General features: G+C 64.3%; 2 protein-coding genes across 2 annotated transcripts in view; one reads left to right on the top strand and one right to left on the bottom strand.

The window, feature by feature from the left end:
- The window catches only part of LOC105805943 (chromosome unknown open reading frame, human C7orf50), a 115,435-nt gene extending 114,615 nt beyond the window's left edge, over window positions 1-820 (top strand). The window contains exon 4 of the mRNA XM_012638911.1: window positions 77-820. Within this exon, the coding sequence (XP_012494365.1) occupies window positions 77-265 (189 nt within the window). The 3' untranslated portion in view covers window positions 266-820. The remainder of the gene's footprint in view (window positions 1-76) is intronic.
- Window positions 821-7,377: 6,557 nt separating this feature from the next.
- LOC105806061 (cytochrome P450 2W1) lies at window positions 7,378-12,524 on the bottom strand. Its single transcript, XM_012639107.1, has 9 exons — window positions 12,351-12,524; window positions 11,055-11,217; window positions 10,648-10,797; window positions 10,366-10,523; window positions 9,038-9,211; window positions 8,583-8,721; window positions 8,324-8,508; window positions 7,717-7,858; window positions 7,378-7,565 (listed from the first exon to the last, which is right to left on the bottom strand). The coding sequence occupies exons 1-9, from the start codon at window positions 12,522-12,524 to the stop codon at window positions 7,378-7,380; spliced, it is 1,473 nt and encodes a 490-aa protein (XP_012494561.1).

The raw sequence follows: 12,524 nt of genomic DNA on the forward strand, positions 1-12,524 counted from the left end.
CACCAGCTGCCCTGCCGCGTGCCCTGAGGCCTGTGCTACCCGGGCCCCTGGCCGACTCTCATCTCCTCCCCACCAGGTGCCCAATGAGCACTTCCCCAGCCTGCTGGACTACCTGGAGGGACTGCAGGGCAGGGCCCGAGAGCTGACGGTGCAGAAGGCTGAAGCCCTGATGCTTGAGCTGGACGAGGCAGGCGCCGGAGGCCCAGACCCCCTCCTGCTGGGGAAGGCCCAGCGCGTCCGGCAGGTGCTACAGCTGCTCTCTTAGTGGGGCAGGTGGTGTGACGGGGCCCCCGCCCTAGCTCAGGGAAGTCCTTGGACCACGCGGGATGCAGCCGACCACCTCCTCCTGGCAGCGGAGCCAGGCTCCGAGGGGCCTTCCAGTTCCACAGACCCGAGACAGACCCTCCCCACCTACCCTGCTTGGCCAGAGGTGGTTTAAAGATAACAGGTTTCACTACCCGTAGAGAAAGTGGTCGCTCTGAACTGACCCAGACACACTGGTCCCTGAACATGGCCCTCAAGCCGTGGGGGGCTGGTCTTTTGCTTTTGAAAGAAACGTCTATTTTTCTACCAGGGATGGATGTTTTAGAAGCTGGGCAGAGCTGGCTGTGGTCCTCACGTTCCACTGGGCGGCCCAGTGTGGGCCATTTGTTCCTGGTCCCCTGCCTGCGTTATGGCAGGTCGGGCTGTGGCATGTCCACCTCTCCCTGGACAGTGCCTGGCCGCACTGCCTGGTCACAGGAGAGCCCTGTCTGGGCTGTGGGGTCAGACCATGTACCTGTGGACTCTGCTGGCTGTATTTTCAATAAAAACAAGCCTACCTTGGGCCGTGGCTCTTGTTCTGTGGACTGTGAGGTGCTTTTCCTCGGTGCACTCAGAGTGCCATCTGGGGTCTGGTCACTCGCCCTCCAGCCTGCCATTTCCAGGTGTCGGCAGTGACTGTCCTGGCTAGGAAACACGCTAACTGCACAAAAATAGGACGTGCTCTTCCTGTTCCCAACAAAACTGAGTGATCCAAGATGTGCTGTCATGGTTGGGGTGGCTGTCAGGGAGGGTCACAGTGACCACGGAGCTCTAGGCCACGGTTGCGGGTGCTGGCCAGGGCCGAGGGGGAGGTATGGGCTGCGTGCTCTGGGACAGCCTCAGGGAGGGCTGAGGCCAAGGCCGGGGCCAGGCTGGTGGCTCTGAGCCTCCTTCATGAAGCAGGACATTCAGGCTGTTGCTGCCACCCAGGAGGGCTGTCTCTTTGCCTGGCCCAGTGGCGGATCTGTGTGGCAGTTTTCAACAGCTCCGCCCAGTCTTCGCCATCCCTCCCACACGAGGCGGAGTCTTCTTCCCTCCCCCTGAACTTGGGTCAGCCTCCAGCCTGGTGAGGTGCAAGTGGCCCCTGAAATGGGGGCGGAGAGGGGGATACACCCGGGACCTGCTACAGTGTTGTGAGGAAGCTCCTGCATGTGGGGATGCCCCCTGTAGGGGCCCTGCCTTCGACCACCTTGGCCATCGCTGAGCTGAGCTGTCCCCACCAAGCCTCGCTCCACAGGAACAGTGTTCTAGGCACAAGCCCTGGGGGAGTGGACGGGGCGGCACACACTGGAGCTGCCACACGGTGCGGGTCACAACCCAGTGAGGCACAAGCTCAGGACCCTTGTTCTGGACAAAGGGGCTTGGGCTTCCTGGAGCTGTCCTCAGCCTGGCTGGGCTTCCCTGGCCATGGCCCTCTGGGAATTACCACCTCAGTGGTGTCCCCACCTAGGATTGTGACCCTCAGGTGTCTGCTGTCACATCTGCCCATGGCAAGGGCAGGATGTGACCAGAGCCCAGGAGGTGGGTCCCTTTCCGTCCGGTCACCTGTAACCACAGACCCTCAGACTCTGGGGGCTGGAAGGGACCTTAAGGGTCATGTCCCCCAAGTCTTATCTGCACCCCACCTGGCTGCGGCCCCCCGACACACACACAGGTCCTGCTCTGTGTGTCACGACTGGCCGGGGTGGCTGCTGGAGACGGCATGTGAGGAGTCCAGGTGAGACCACAGGCAGGAAGGCACTTGGCACAGCATGAACCTGCAGGTGAGTGAAGTGGCACCTGCAGTCCAGGGTCCCAGCATCACAGCCCCACAGGGAGGCCACTGCAGAACAGAAGGTGCTCATGAGGCAGAGGCACCAAGGACAGCCTCAGGTAGTCGAGAATCAGGGCGCCTAATTGTTCCTAAGCCTTGAGGCATCTTAAATAAATACACCAAAAAATCTGCATGGAACTGCAGGTGAAAAAAAAAAAAAAAGAAATAGGTAGCGACGGAAGATCTGCAAAATACAAAGAAGGGGCAGATAGTTTTCAGGGAATCGGGGTTGATGGATTAAGAGCCATGGCTCTGGGTTTCCTGGCAGCCAAGTCAAAAAGGGAAATGTAATGGGTACCAAGTCCTCATCGTGGGTTAATGGGGAAAGGTCTTGGAGACCTGAGCTTCTGTCACTTCACAAACGTTCCCCCCTCAGGTGGTCATGAGGGACCAATCTCAACAGCGGCTCCTTGGTGGAGGTGCGGAGGGTGGTGACATGGAGATGTCACCTGGGACAGGCTGGCTGTTGAGGCCTAACTTGAACCAAGTGCAGAGGACCAAGCTATTTCCCAGAAATGGCACACTCTGGTGAGACCCCAGGGACAGCTTATGTGGGACCCTCTGAGCCTCGGGCTGCGTGTGCCTGGGAAAAGCTATGAGTCTCTGGTTCATCCAAGTGCGCGCGGATGACTCGGGCCTGCAAACTTCCTGATGGTGGCTGCTGTTATCCCCTTCCAAAGCCCCCCAGACTGGAAACAACCCAATGTCCATCAGTAGGTGGATGGATAAACAAAGTGAAGGCTACTCGGCATCTAAGGGGAAGAGCTGCTGATGCATGCGGCCGTGGGGAGCGTCTCAAGTGATGGGGCTGAGCCAGAGGCCAGACAGGTGGGGATGTACCATGTGGGTCCAAAGGTGGCAGGAGACCCATGATGGCTGGAAGCACATCGGAACATGCATCAGAATCGGTGTAGAGAGAGGTTGAGCCTGACCCTGAGCTCACCGAGGGCCTGTCAGGCCATGGAATCTGGGGCCGCTTGTTACACAGCAAGGTGGACAGATACACTCCCAACTACAGACACCGAGGACTCGCCTTCCATTTCACAAGGGCCTGAGTCCAGGGAGAGTGGGGCGAAGAGTCTGGCCCATGATGGGGTCAGCCTCTTGGCATCGTGTGTAAGCGCCGCCCAAAGAGGCCCTGGGATGCCTGACTCAGCTGTGCGAGCCCCTCTGCCCACTAAGGCCCAGCCAGCCCCTCCCGCCACCTGCCCCCTTCCCCTCACCATCCAGCACGGGAAGAAGATCCCCCTCGCTGAGGGAGTGCGGCAGTCACCTGGGAGGGCTGAGGGCCCGGGTCCCGAAGCAGAGGAGGTGCTTCCAGACTCCTGACTCTCTTGCACAGTGGAAGGAGCTTCGGGTCGTGGGCCGGTCCCTAAGCCGAGACCCCAGCCCTATGGGATGTGTGTGTGCCCGGTGGGCTCGGGTGCGGGTGGCATGGGGGGTTAAAGACCTCTCTATTTGCAGAAGGCTTTCTCTCCCCAAAGCCCCGCCAGCCCTGAGAGCTTGTTCTGCGGTTTGCTTCTGGCTCGGGGACTGGGTGTGTTTCGTTGACTTGGGAGATAATGTGAAGCTTGTGTGTGTGGCCGGGGGCCAGCCCTGGAGATCTGGCGCCAAGAGCTGCCCGCCCCGCCCAGAAGTTTCCTTCCCTCGTGACCCAGAAGCAGGTCCAGGGCGGGCACTCCCCTGCCAGCTGTGAGGATGCCTCCAGGGCGGGTTTGCCCACGTCGGTCGGAGCCGTCCGTCCATCCGCCCCTCCCACGACATCCACGGCGGCTTCTCCCCTCAGCTGTGCGGTGTGGAAGCCCAGCGTGCTCACGGCCTGCCGGCTGCCTGGGACGCAGGACTTCACAGGTGAATGGACAAACTCGACTTGGTCCACCCACACGGTGGGATGTCATTGAGCCTCAGAAAGGAAGGAAACCCTGACACCCTCCAGCGTGGGTGGACCTTGAGGACACTGCTGATCACAAAAGGACACATCCTGTGTGATGTCACTTAAAGGAGGTCCCCAGAGAAGTCAAACTCACAGAGCCAGAAAGCACAGTGGGTGCTGGGGGTCGGTGTTTTATGGGGCGGAGCTTCAGTCTGGGAAGAGGAGAAGGTTCGCAGGCGGTGGTGACAGCTGCACAACGCTGTGCACGTGCCTGACGCCGCCCAGCTGTGCACCTAAGCGTGGCGAATACCGTGCCGTAAATCTGGTGCGTATTTTATCACAATTGAAAAAACCAACCACACTCAGCAGTGAGGTTGGGACAGCCTTTGCCAGCAGGCCCCCGGGCCTCAGCCAGCCCACGCGGCAACGGTGAGCGCACCCAGCTGGTCCTGCCTCGGAGAAGGCAGCCTGTGGGCCCCCAGGTTTGGGCCTCACCCAGCCTCCCTCCCTGCAAGTTCTCCGCGTCCCTCGTGACCTGGTGTTGGCGTCCTGCTCGTGCCTCGGGAGTGAGTTCAATAAAGCTTTGACTCCTGCTCACGCTGTTTTTGCCAAGTTACGCTTTTTCACACTTGGGGTGGTTAAGACTGCCTATTTGGGGGGCCTTGCACCCCCACAGAAGGAGTCCATGGTCTTGTTGGCCTATTTCTTCATGGGTGAAATGGGGTGAGAGGTCGCTTGAGTCGGGCCTGGTGGGGAGCGGGGGTCGGATTATGGGTCCGGAGATTTGTCCTCTGAGCCGCGTGACAGGTGCATGTCAGGGGCAGGCGCCAGGCCCGTCGCTCTGCTCCAGTGTCCTGCGTGTCTGTCGCAGGGGAGCTCCATAAGGGGTGAGAAGGACCAGTGTTCCTTCCTCAGAGAGGCCCTGGGCTCTCCTGGGCCCCCACCCTCAGGTCCCCATGCAGGGGCCGGGAGGGTGGCCGAGTCCTCCCCCAGAGCCCACTCCCATGGGGCCTACTGGGGGTCTTCAGACAACAGCTCAGAAGGACCTTTCCGCAGCCGGGCCCTGGAACGTCCCCTCCCACTCGGAGGAGTCTCCATGTCAGCTTGCTGGGGTGCAGCTGGGGTGGACGGGGTCTCCCTGCGCCATGTGCCCCCCGCTGGTGCCGGGAGAGGCTGGGGGCACTGCCACCACCCGGCCGTACTCTCTGCGCCCCACGCTGAAGCGTCAGATACTCCAAATGTCCAAGAAGAGAACAATGAAACCAGGGCTCAGTACCCACCGCCCGGTTCTTCCCCAGAAGCCCGTGAGAGGACACAGCCGAGCACCCTCCTCTCCCATCACCCCTTCCCGTCCTCACAATGACAGGAGCTCAGCAGGTCTGGAAAGCAGGTTAGGAAACGGGCCGCTCCCAGCCCGGTGTTGATTGTCGAGTTGCCTGCTGGGATCCTGGTCACTTGACCGCGCCCTGGAGCACTCGCTGCAGCCCCTTCTTTCTCCCCAAGGGCCCCCCCATGCACATGGGGGCCTGGTTGGGGACCCAGTCTATCCCATCGCCCCATTCCACATGGTCACCAGCACCATGGCCGGCACACATCAACATGACAGCGCGGCCAGACGTTTTCGATGTTGCCACGTGGTGGGGCACCCGACAGTGACCTCCGGAGTCCAGGGCTTCCTGCACGGAAGGCACCCCTGGGGCTGTCTGTGCGTAGTCACCCGCATCGCCTGACGCCTGAGCCCAGCCCAGAGCCGCCATGCGCCATGCCCACTGCACAGTGACGCGCCCTGGTCACGGCCTGCAGAGGTCGCCACCTCCACCCCGCCAGGTTCCTGGGCCAGCGGCCTGAACAGAAAGAAGCCAGTTTCACAGAGGGTTGCCTGCCACGATGCAGGGCCCAATGAAGTCTGAATTTTGGACAGCGTGTTGGGTACGTGTGTCCCTCAGAGGCCCAAGTTCAAGAAGTGTGCATCTTGTATGTGGGGGAGGACGGAAGCTTCGCTGGGCTTTGGGCACGTTAGGGCCTCGGTTTCCCCATCTGCCCGAGGGTCCCATGAAGTTGATGCCCAAGCTCCATCACCCCAGGTAGGCCCCAGATGTAGCTGGTGCTCTTGGTGGCCATCCCTGCCTGGCCCAGCTCCCACCAAGGGGTCTCTGGCCTCCCCCAGGGTGGGGGTGGGGGTGCCGGGAAAGCCCCCCCAGCCCAGGTAGGTGCTGGAGGTTTGGAGCACCCCTGTTTCAGGCACCATGCCCCAGCCCTGAAGAGGCTAGCACAGGGTGATCCTCTGGGGTTGGGGCTTATGCATGTCCTCTCTCTCTGTAGCAGCCACCACCCTTCATGTGCCTGGCTGGCCCCTTGGACGGATATTCTCAGACTGGGGTGCCTCAGCGCCCTGCACCCTCCCCACAAAGCGTGTTGGTCCTGAGGCTGCCATCACCCACTTCGCAGGTGGGTAGAGTGAGGCCCAGGTAATAGGTCAGCTCCAGGCCCCAGCAGACGGGCAGACCAGGGAGCCTCAGGCTCCAGCACCACCCCTGGAGAAGCATGTGGCCACATGGAGGAACACACGCCGGGCCTTGCCTCCCTGTGCCTGGCATGCCCGCAGAGGACCAAGGCGGCACCCAGTGACTTGGCTTGAGGTCCCAGCGCTGCAGATAGACCACCCCCAGGTACAGCCCACAGCAGCTTCTGGAATGGGGTGGGGCCTGCAGGAGCCCCAGCTGGACCCCCAGGGCCTGGTTGGTGCAGGGCCACACTCCCAGGACTCCTGTCTGAGGCTGGGCCCTGGCTGGACATCACCCAGGCCCAGCTGCCACCTGCCGTCTCCCACACCCCCAGCTGGTGAGGAACTGGATGCGGTGGGGAGGCGCAGCTGGGGTTGTGGGGGGTGCGCTGCAGACCAGGCATGGGGGGTCCCGCAGGGCCTGGCGGGAGGAGGCCTGGTGTAGCCAGAGGCAGCTGCTGATCCCCTGGGGTCTGGGGGGTCAGGAGGACAGTGAGGGGAAGGGAGCCCACCTCTGTGTGGGGCCTGGCTGCCCTGGGGTATAGGCCAGATGGGGAGGGGTCTACAGCACCTGGGGTGTGGCACCTGGGAAGGGTCTCAGGAGGACTAGGGCCGGGGTGGGGCTGTGGGGGAGGGAGGGGCACCCTGCCCCCATGGTGCCCGGATGAGGGCTGCAATTCTGGCCCCCACTGGGGAGCTGCTCAGGACACAGTGGACACCGTCTGCGCCGAGAGCTGCCTGCCTGCAAGACACAGCACTGTGGTTGCCGCAGGCAAGGTGGGAGCCAAGCGAGGGGCCGTCTGCCTGCCGCCCATCCACAGGGACCAGAGGAGCATGCCTGAGCTGGGGGGGCCTGGTGCTGGGGGCCTGGCCCCTGGCGTGACCCTAGGGCCTGGGCACCGCACACAGGGCCTGGGCCCGCGGCCGCATGGTGAAGGCCCGGGTGGGCGTGGTGTCCAGGGCTGCAGGGCTCACCCCAGGTGGGGGCAGCAGGCGGTACTTCTGGAGGAGACCAGCAAACAGCAGGAACAGCTCGGTCCTGGCCAGGCGTTCCCCGACACAGACGCGGCGGCCTGCGAGGGAAACCAAGGCACAGAGTGGGGTGCACTGGGCCTGCTCCTGAGGGGTAGAGACACCCCAAGGGGAGGGGAGAGCAGCCCCTGCAGCCCCCAGCACTTGGAGCTGGAGGCCCCAGTCCCAGGGTACCCACGAGGGCTGCTGTACCTGCGGAGAAAGGCAGGAAGGCCTCACGCTTCACAAACTGACCATCTGTGTCCAGGAAGTGGCCCGGATTGAACTGGTCTGGGGTCTGCCACTGTGTCTTGTCCAGGAGCACTGAGGTCAGCAAGGGGATCACGGGCGTGCCCTGTGTGCGAGGAGTGCAGAAAGGGCCCTGGTCTGGGCAGCTCCCGACTCAGCTGGCGCACCTGGTGTTAGCCCACCCCACAGGTGACAAACCTGGGGCCAGGGAGGCCATGTGACCCTGGGACACACAGAGAGAGACCCCCAGGACATAGAGAAGACCCCTGGGACACACGGTGATGACCCCCCAGGATGTACGGTGAGGACCCCCGAAGGACACAGCGAGGACCCCCTGGGATGCACAGTGAGGACCTCCAAGGACACACAGAGAAGACCCCCAGGACACAGTGAGGCACCCAGGTCTGCAGCTAACGTGGGGCTGGCCCGAGGGCTGTGAAGCGAGGGGCTCCTGGCTGAACCCTTCTGCTCCTGACGGGGCAGCCCTGGGCCGCCAGGCACCAGCCCCAAGACTCAGCCTTCTCGGGCCCACCCTGAAGCGGGGTCAAAGGCGCAAGCCTGGCCCTCCCACCTTGGGGAGCAGGTAGCCGCCCAGCTGGATGTCGGCCGCTGCACACCGGGGCACGTGGGGCAGGAGCGTGATGTAGCGCTGCACCTCATGGAGCACGGCGCGCGTGTAGGGCAGCACGTCCTGGTCCTCTGGCCGGGGAGGCTGCCCGGGGCCCAGCACGCGGTCCAGCTCCTCCTGCACCCGGCCTGGGCAGGGGGTGGGCACCCGTCAGCGGGAGCCTGCACCCTCGCCCCGGGGGCCACACCACGAGGGGCCTCACCCTGCACATCCAGGTGCCTGGCCATCAGGAGGGCGGCCCACTGCAGCGTGGCAGATGTGGTCTCCGTCCCGGCCATGACCATGTCCAGGGTGCAGGCCACCGCATTGCCCTCTGCAAACAGGCCCTCGGGGTCGTTCCCCTGAGGATGAGGTGGAGTTCAGCTGGGGGTTCTGGGGTTGACCCCACCACCCCTAAACCCAGACCAGCCCTGGGCTCAAGAAGGCAGGCTTGGCAGGAGGGACCCAGAGCCCTGAGAGCCCTGAGTTCTACCTCAGCCCCCGCCCACGAATGCCCACACTTCACAGACGAAGAGGCTGAGGCTCTGAGAGGCCCCCAGCCAGGAGGCCAGGGAGCTTGGTGCAGGACGAGCACAGACCCTCCCCAGGCCTGCTCCCCCTGGGGTGGGCCCTCAAGATTCCACACAGGCCTCAGGGGAACCCTGGCCTTGCCCGTACCTGGCCCTGCTGGGTCAGAGCATCCACGTAGCTCTGCACGGGGTGTCCCCCGGGATTGAGGGGCTGCGGCGCCTCCAGCAGCGTCCTCAGGATGGCGCGGATCTCCTCGATCTTGCGCAGGACAGGCCTGTGCAGCTGGAGCAGGGCCCCAAGCCAGGGGTACATGTTGAACAGCTGGAGGCACAAGGAGAGATGGTGGGTGGGATGAGGGGTGAGTCCGTCCGCCAGCAGGTGTGTCCACGTCCAGGGGCTCGCGCCGCCCCAAGCTCTGGGGGTGGGCGCTGCTTTGTGGGAGGACGAGGGGCTCAGAGGACACCCTCGGAAACGCCTGGCGGGACACACCGGGGTAGGCCTAGCAAATCACAGCAGGCTGCCTGTCACCGAGCCCCTCCAAGTTCAGAATGAGCGAGATGGAGGAGGGGAGGCAGCCACCACTGCGGAAGGAACTCAGAACCTGCCGTGAGTCGTGGAAGAAGAGCGGAAGAGCACGTGCAGACGTTAGTGCGGGGCTGGCACCAGCGGGTGCTCCATGGATGCCGCTGCCACCCGGCTACGCCCCGTCTGACGTGCCTCCCCAGGACACCGGCAGTGGCCGGTGGCAAATCCTGTGTGTCACCTCTGTGTGAGGAATGTTCTGTTGCCCTGGCTGCCCCGGCGGAGGCATCTAGCCCTGAGGCCTCCATCCTTGAACGGGGCCAGCCCGACTCCCAGCAGAAGGCAGGGGCGCCCTGAGGAGCCGCGCACCGCTGCGTCCTGAGCCCGGCGGCTGTCCCCGTCACACCACAGCGGTGAAGGGCCATGAGCTGGAGATAGGACGTCACACCTGGACGCGTACTCTTCGGCGAGTGCATAGCTAAATGTGGTAATGGCTAAAAATACCAAAACTTTAAGTTTTGAAGAATGAAATGTACACCCCGGACCCCAGGAGTTCTGAACATCAGAAGGACCAACTTTGGTGGGTTTGGGGCGTTGTGAAGGACGATGACAACCAGAAGGGGTGCCGGTCGTCAGAGCTGGGGCCAGGGCACGTGGAGTCCACAGCCCTGGGAAGAAATGCCTGCTCCCCGCCCCCCACCTTCCGGCAGGCGCACATGCTACCGATGGGGGTGGGGGAGATGGGGATCCCCTGCTGCAGAGCCCCCCCTTCCCAGAGAGCACAGCAGCTGCTCTGAGGCCAAGTGATGTCTGGCGGACGGACGGCGACCCCGAATGCGGGGCGCTCTCTGCGGTGCGGGGACCTGCTGGGCATCCCAGCCCTGCCTCCCGCCCATCTCGGGGCGCTCAGCTCCTGGTTCCACCCCTCCCGAGGCTGGGCAGTGACCTCTCACCTGCAGGCCAGGGGACCCCAAGAGGACCATGACCTCGTCAATGAGACCCAGCAAGGACACGAACACGGGGTCCTGGTAGTCAAAGCGCCGGCCGAACAGGAGTGCGAAGGTGATGTTGGCGGGAGCCCAGCCGAGCAGGGCCAGAGGGAAGGGCCGGCCTGCGGGGACAGACTTGGGTGGGTGGGGGCCGCGGGGAGCCCCAGCAGGGCCAGAGGGAAGGGCCGGCCTGGGGCACAGGCCTGGTTATGAGCTCAAGAAGGGGCATCCACGGCCCCTACCCACCTCCGAAGCTGTCCAGCTGCCCCACCAAGCATGTCAGCTCCTGCAGAACCTTGTCGGCCACCGGCCCCCGGCCCACGCCCAGGCCGTGCAGGGTGCGCACCGTGAACTGGCGGGCGGCCCTCCAGCGTGCCCCGGATGAGAAGAAGACGCCTGGGGGCCAGACAGGGCCCCCGGTGAGCCACGCCCCGCTCCCACTGGAGCCCCCCAGGTGGTGCCTACAGGGAGGGGCTGACCCGGGCAGAGGGGCCTGGCTGGTGCCTCACCCCATTGCCACTCCCACTGTCTGGCCCTGGCCCCTCTTTACTTGGGATGGGAAGACCCCAGCCTGCTGGTCCCTGGGGCACCCGGCCTGTGTGGACATCTGAGCTGGGGCTGCGCCTCCCCCGGCAGGAGCCCCGCACACCTACCCCCACCCCGCTGGATGAGCTGGAAGATGGCAATGGGGGGCCGGTCGGCCAGCGCCTGCCCCGTGCCCACCAGGGCCTCCCTCACCGCCGCGAGCCCCGTCAGCACCACCGTCTTCTGGCGCCCCAGGTGGACAGTGAAGACCGGCCCGTACCGTTCCGAGAGCTGGAGGGTAGGCAGGGGTCAGGGTCACCCAGCAGCCCCAGTCCCGGGGCCTGTGCTGGGGGTGGGGGTGGACGTGATGGGGGGAGACCCCCAGCTCCTCTAGGGAGGGGGTGCCACCGCTTGCTGCTGGGCGTGGCTGGCATGGGTTCTTCTTTTCAGCAGAAACTCTTGGGGGCTCTTTCAAGCTCAAAGACCAGGCAGCAGGATGGGGCCATCTGCTAGGATGGCACGTTCTTGAAGGCCAGGGTCTGTGCAGAGGGCAGGCCTGATGGGCCCAGCCCTCCGAGACCCAGCTCGGCCCGCGGCACCCCAACCCACAGCAGAGGACAGAGCAGGGCCAGGCCGACAGGTGGGTCCAGGGCTCTGACCTGGGATGAGTGAAGACTCGGAACAGTGATGTCAGGGCCACCGGGTAAGGGCTGCCCTCTCCCCGTCTTGCGGAGGAGCAACCAGGGCTTGGGAGCGGGACGTGAGTGCTGCTGGGCACGTGCGCGCTGGACGTAGCTGGACTTGGACCTGGGCCTGCCTGCTTCCCCCTGGGCCCCCACACGCTGGGTGGGACCCGCACCCCTGAGCCTGGTGCCTCCAGCCAGGTGGGGCCCAGTGGGCCTGTCCCAGGGAAGTGGGGGCTGCTTCTGCCCCAGCCGCTTCGTGGGTCATCATCAGCTCCTGGAGAGGACCCAGCGGGGCAGCCCCCTCCTCCCTGCCTGGGGGAGGTCGCCAGGCGTACGGGCGGTTCTGGAAACAGGAGCTGCAGCTGGGGGCCTGGCAGGTCTCTGGCAAGGTCCCCGGAGACCAAATGGGGGCGCTTTGGGGGGTAGCACACTGTGTCTATGGGTGGGGGACAGGGCTGGGCCACCAGGGTGGGACGGTCTGTGTCCTGCTTCACCCCTGGCCAGCTCCTGGCTGTGGGGCAGGGCGGCCTGCCCTCAACTCCAGCCCCAGAAGGCAGGGGCCCCCAGCAGGCCTCACCCTGCCCCAGGGCCCCTCTGCTGCGGTCCAGGTTCTGTGTCCAGACAGACACAGAGCTGCAGAGCACCTGCCCTCCCCTCTCTGCAGGCTTTTAGCAGGCAAATGCTGCCTCCTCCAGGGAGCCCTCCAGACTGCTGCTCCTCAAGGTTGTTCCAACCTACCTCCATCAGTGACCGGTCCTGCTGGGACATACGCAGCAAATGCAGGTTCCCCACGAGGGGCAGTGGGCGAGGCCCAGGGGGCCATCGGGGGGCCGAGGAGGGTTTTCGGGTATAGGCGCAGAGCAGCCCCCAGAGCCCCAGGAGCCCCAGGAGCAGCAGGAGCAGGTGGGCCAT

This window comes from Propithecus coquereli, unplaced genomic scaffold (assembly GCF_000956105.1).
Source record: "Propithecus coquereli isolate 6110/MARCELLA unplaced genomic scaffold, Pcoq_1.0 Scaffold137, whole genome shotgun sequence".
Classification (NCBI taxonomy): domain Eukaryota; kingdom Metazoa; phylum Chordata; class Mammalia; order Primates; family Indriidae; genus Propithecus; species Propithecus coquereli.

Coding starts and splice junctions, on each gene's coding strand:
- LOC105806061 (XM_012639107.1), bottom strand. CDS start 12,524: ATGGCCCACCTGCTCCTGCTGCTCCTGGGGCTCCTGGGGCTCTGGGGG. Junction 10,798..11,054: donor GCTCATCCAGCGGGGTGGGG/GTAGGTGTGCGG, acceptor TCTGGCCCCCAG/GCGTCTTCTTCTCATCCGGG. Junction 8,722..9,037: donor CTCTGACCCAGCAGGGCCAG/GTACGGGCAAGG, acceptor CCTCATCCTCAG/GGGAACGACCCCGAGGGCCT.